This window comes from Pygoscelis adeliae, unplaced genomic scaffold (assembly GCF_000699105.1).
Source record: "Pygoscelis adeliae isolate BGI_AS28 unplaced genomic scaffold, ASM69910v1 Scaffold191, whole genome shotgun sequence".
Classification (NCBI taxonomy): Eukaryota; Metazoa; Chordata; class Aves; order Sphenisciformes; family Spheniscidae; genus Pygoscelis; species Pygoscelis adeliae.
In genome coordinates, this window is record NW_008824114.1 from 589,402 (window position 1) to 594,404 (window position 5,003).

At 55.4% G+C, this 5,003-nt stretch overlaps 1 protein-coding gene across 1 annotated transcript in view; it reads left to right on the forward strand.

The window, feature by feature from the left end:
* The first annotated feature begins 2,412 nt into the window (after window positions 1-2,412).
* The window catches only part of LOC103925549 (relaxin receptor 1-like), a 17,914-nt gene continuing 15,323 nt past the window's right edge, over window positions 2,413-5,003 (forward strand). The window contains exon 1 of the mRNA XM_009334279.1: window positions 2,413-2,461. Coding sequence (XP_009332554.1) covers window positions 2,413-2,461 — 49 coding nt within the window. The remainder of the gene's footprint in view (window positions 2,462-5,003) is intronic.

A 5,003-nucleotide genomic window follows, 5' to 3' on the forward strand; every position in this document is an offset into this window, starting at 1 on the left:
AGCCGCCGCCAAGAGGGGGGGGGGGGAAGCACCGGAGAAGTCAGGCCTGAGTGAGAACCAAGGGATTTGGTATGAGGAATTATCCCAGTGGAAAACAAAGTAAAAGGGAAAAGCTGGCTTGGTTTGCTTCAGAAGTAACATTATCCAGGGAGATGGCAAAGACAGCTCTGTGCGTGGCTGTGCCGAAGCGAAGGCTGCCCGGCAGATGACTGCGGAGCTCTGTGAAGCAGTTATGCTTTTAAAATCCCGGGATATAAATCTATGCCACGCAATTGCACAAGTCCTCTCCGAGTCCCTTGGGGCTCTGTATCGTAATGTATTGCTGGGCTTCACAGCCTGGAGATTTAATGCATGTGGGGAAGCGTCCAACGCCCATACATCATCTGGGTAGTTGGTGGGAGGCATGTCCCCGAGAGCTGGAAGAAGATTGCTGCCAAAGGGCGGAAATTTTTTGGCCCATTAACAAAGCTCACGTTAAGAAATACAAACTTGGTGTAAAGATGCTGACAGCCTGCAGGAGCATGGGGGAAGAAAGCTGAAAGGCTCTGAGAGCACAGAAGGTTGGTCAAGGGCCAGAGCGTAGAACAGGCCGTGGAGGTGCCCCAGAGCGGTGCAAGAACAGCAAGTTGGATGAAGAGCAATGAAGTGTGGGGTGTACATAAGACAGGATGGGGGGGATGGAGGGAGGTGGCGGCGGGAGGGAAGGCTGCGTTTCTGGGACCCTGTTTCCTTCAACACGGAGGAAAGGGGCATCAGTACCGATGACAACCAGGAATAGGGATAGAAACGGTTGTCGGGTTGTTTTAGAAGCATCAAGTTTATTGATAAGCTTTAAATGTATTAGTGGGAATGTGCAAATAAAAGGGGGGATACATATGTCATTTAATCCCACATACTTATGTCTTCAGGTCGAGGAGAGGTGGGACAGTAGGTCCTGTGACCTGAGTAAAGATTTGCTTTCCAGCAGCAGGGGAGGGGTTAAATTTTTACAGATTTTCTGGACTTGTAACAAGCCTTTGGAAATGCTGGGGAAAGGAGACTCCAAGGAGACCCATACTCACTGCGCAGATGGTCTGGGAGCCAAGCACGGACAGCGAAGCCGTGGTAGGGGTTTGCTCTCTGGCTGGGACCACCTCTCCTCCCTCCCACTCCCCAGCTGTCAAACACTGATTCCTCTCCCTCCTCCGGGCTTGGGTCAATTTGAGCCTGAGAAGCTGTTTCATTGATGAGACTCCCCCTCCCGTGCTTACCACCGTCCTGGTCTGTGGGGCTTCCATGAAGCACGAGGAGCTGAGGAAGGGCTGCCCCCGCGTCCGGCAGCCTGCAAAAGGGGGGCTGTGCCACCACTCGTCCCTGGCCGCTTCGCAGTCACCGATGGGCACAGCCAGGCTGCTGGGGACAGCCCCCGCAGCGGGAGGACGTGTGCCCAGGGTGGGCTGCACAACGCCCCCCTTCTCCTCCTCTCTGCTCATCCCCGGAGTGCTCCAGGGTGTGCACGGTGGGGTCTGGGGGGGGCGGGGGAGGCAAAGGGACAGGGAGGGAGTCCCAGACAGCATGGGGACGGGGACAGGGGGACCACAGCACCAGTGGGGAGAGAGGGAGGCCCCTGCCCCTACCTGCAGCCCACCTGGACCCCAGCCCACAAAGTCTGAGTACCCAGATGCAGGCTCGGGGGTGGTGTCTGCCTTGTCCCTGTTGGGGCTGTGTCCCTGCGCTGGGATGGCTTACCAGGGCATGTAGTGCAGGGATGGGATGGAGATCCCTGTGGATGCCACCGCTGGGTCGTGTCCATCTGGCCACCGGACACGGGCGGGTGCAGGTACTGACCAGCTCTCCCCCAGAGGGCCCTCTCGGGGAGTGCAAGTCCAGCAGAGGGCCCTCTCGGGGAGGAAGCATCCTTCTTCCTCCTCCTCCTCCTTCTTCTCCTCCTCTTTCTCCTCCTCCTTCTCCTCCCCAGGCTGGCCCTGGGCTCCCCTGGGGCGTGCACCCCAGGGTGCACCACACTGCCCCCGAGGTGGGGAGCGCCGGCAAAGGGCTGCACCCTCCTGGCGAAGGACTGGATTCATTTCCTTCTCTTCTTCCTCCCTCACCATACACATCCCCTCGCTGCGTTTTACGTGCGGAGTCCCACGCAGGCTGCGAGGCGCTGCGGATGCGCCCAACTGCTCCTGCACCCGCGCCTTCCCCGGGACGGCGATGGAGGCACAGCGCCTGGCTTCCCGGGGACCAGTGACAACCTGTAGCATCCCTGGTGTGTGCGCTCCCGGGAGACATCGGTGCCTTCGTGCACATTAGCAGGAGAGGACGCGCAGCCCCTCCACATTGCCCTTCCCTCCTCCCTCTGCCACCCAGCGGCCCAGACCATTTCTAAGCCTTTTGGGGACGGGGACTGCCCTGCCAGCGGCTACCGACATGAGGCTGCTCCTGATCATTCTGCCATCGCTTTTCTACGCTGCTACAAGTAAGTGGCTGTCTCTGCAGGTCACATCATCCAAAGTGGGGAGGAAATCAGGCCATTTGACTGGGATGTTGGAGTGGGGGGCGTTGCGGAGAATTTTATAGCGGAATGTCGATATGGATCCTGGCACGTGGCAGAGGGATGCTGGCTGCCTGAAAACAGCCGTGCTCCGCTGAGAAAGTGCTGTCCTGCGAAGAGAGTTTGTGTGCCTGGTAACACAGCTCTCTGCACTGCTTACTGTTCGCTTTTCTGGGCACCTGTGTTACCTGTAAAACCAGAGATAGCTGCAAATTGTGATTCTGCCTTTTATTCAAGAGAAGTGAGAGCGAGCACAGGAGTGGAGGGGGAGCAGATGCAGCCACCGCGCCAATGTTACGGTCTGAAAGGCGAGGGAGCGGTGGACAGAAACCAGATTGAAAAGCGACACTTTTTGCTGGAAGTTAGGAAAGGGGGGTGGGGGGTGGCAGTAGCTCTGTGCTATTTCGATTTTACTCTGATTTGTTGTGGTTTTCTTTTGTGGACGGCAATGCAAGCTGTTGCCTCCCTGCCTGCCCTGTGGGAGAGCAGGGGGGTTAAACCTCTCTCTCCATCCAAACAGTTAATTGTTTGTGTCTCCTTTAGAGCAGTTTGCTTTAGGTGCAGCTCAACCCACCTTGGTATGGAAAATGTAAGGGGAATTGTGTGCGGTGTGCCGTGAGAAGGGGGTTGCAGTCCTGGGCGGGGGGCAGCGGGGATGCATCGTGGTGCGGAGAACCTGGGCACTAGAGACGAACGGGACGGGCAATGCATCCCCCCGGCCACGTCCTCCAGCTCCAGGACTTTGCTGGCAGAACTTACACGGTTTCTTTGCAGACAGAGGCAATGCGGACCGAAGGCATGTTTCATTCGGCCCGTTAGTTTTTAGAGAATTTGGTCACGGCTGTTTTCTTGGTGGTGCGTGGGCTTCGTTTACAGTCCTGGGTGGCCCTCCTGAAAAGTCGAGGCAGATGCTGAGGTTAAACCCGGCTACATTTGGCCGCCTCTTCTGGCTGTGCTTCCTTCTGTGGCCCTGCCAAGCCGGGGCAGGAAGGTCCCCACGGCAGCACAGTGCCCGTGCCCACCCTGTCCCACATCTGCCAGGGAACGTCTGTTTATCTAATAGGCTGCATTGTCCGAAAATCACCGGTTTTCTCAGAGTTTTACCCTGCCTGAAACACACACTTTTCCTCTGGCTTTTTGTGTTTTGTTTTTTTTTTATTTCACCCTCTCCTCTCTGGTCTCAGGTTGTTCTCTGATTTCTGTCCTGCACAATCCCTGGTTTCTCTAGCCCTGAGAGGGGGTTAATGCAGAATGAGGTCCTGTGGAAAGCATCGGTTTGGCTGGGAATCTGGGGCTTGAGCGTCATTCCTGAAAAAAAAATAGAAGCTATCTGTGTTTATATATATAAATATATATGTATAAACTCTTCTCCCTTAGTATTTACATAGCTCCATATGCGGATACGCTCTCTGCAATAGGGACCTGGAGGCCCTCAAAAGGTTCCTGTTGCCTTCTGTGGGTCCTACATAAATTCAGACTAAGAAAACAGCCAGAAACCTGCATGGCATGACAGCATGCAACAGAGAGCCTCCCTGGGTAACTAGAAAGGGAACCGAAACAGGGAAAAATCCCTCTGGAGGGACTTGAGCTCCGGTCTGAGGGCTGGGGTGAGACCCGTTTCCATTCGCAGGACTTGGAGAGGGTAAGGGACACTCTTCCTTCCATGAGGCTGCAAGAGAGCAAGAGCCAGGGGTCTTGTATTATTATTGCCCCTGGGCAAATTCCCCGGGAGATGCCACTGGAGCAGGAGCTGCCCGCGCTGCCTGTACCACTCACCGGAGAGAAACGGCCACGTGCCGGCTCATGTCTTCCTTCTTTTAGACGTACGCAACATCGTCGTGGCGTCTGCAGGTTGGGAAGGGAAGACCTCCAGCACACGCAGCGGCCCTCAGCCGCATCTCCGGTGGCCTGTCTGTCACAGCCTCGACTCGTGTCTGCTGTGTTAGCAGAAGAAAATAGATGTTCTTGCTCCCAGCTAAAGGAACAAAAGCTCATGCGTAAATGAATTTTCAGTGATAAATTTTTGCAACATTTAATAGCGGATATGCTGTTTCATGTCCCAGGCAGACAGTAATTCGTTTGACAGTTGTTACGCATTTCAGTGTTCTGCAGTAGCACATCTGATACCCCTGTGGGTTTAGATGCATCTAATACAAAAGTATAGCCACAAGCATTTATAAAAATCTAAAATTACCTCTTGGTTTGCGAAAAGACTAGTCAAAGGCAGGCATTTCCAAAACAGAGCTCTCTGGAAGTCCGATGTACTATACAAGCTGTACCAAGGCTACAACCCAGATTTTTTCCTTTGGGGTAAAGGGGACATGGCCCTTTCTGACAGCGCAGAGCCCCTGGCACAGGAGCTGCCTTGCAGGCTCAGGTCAGCCCAAGGGGTCCCCGGCCACGGAGGGCGAGCTGACCCCCCCAGCTCCCACACGCTGGCGGGGGGCACAGCCTCCTCCCGGGCAGG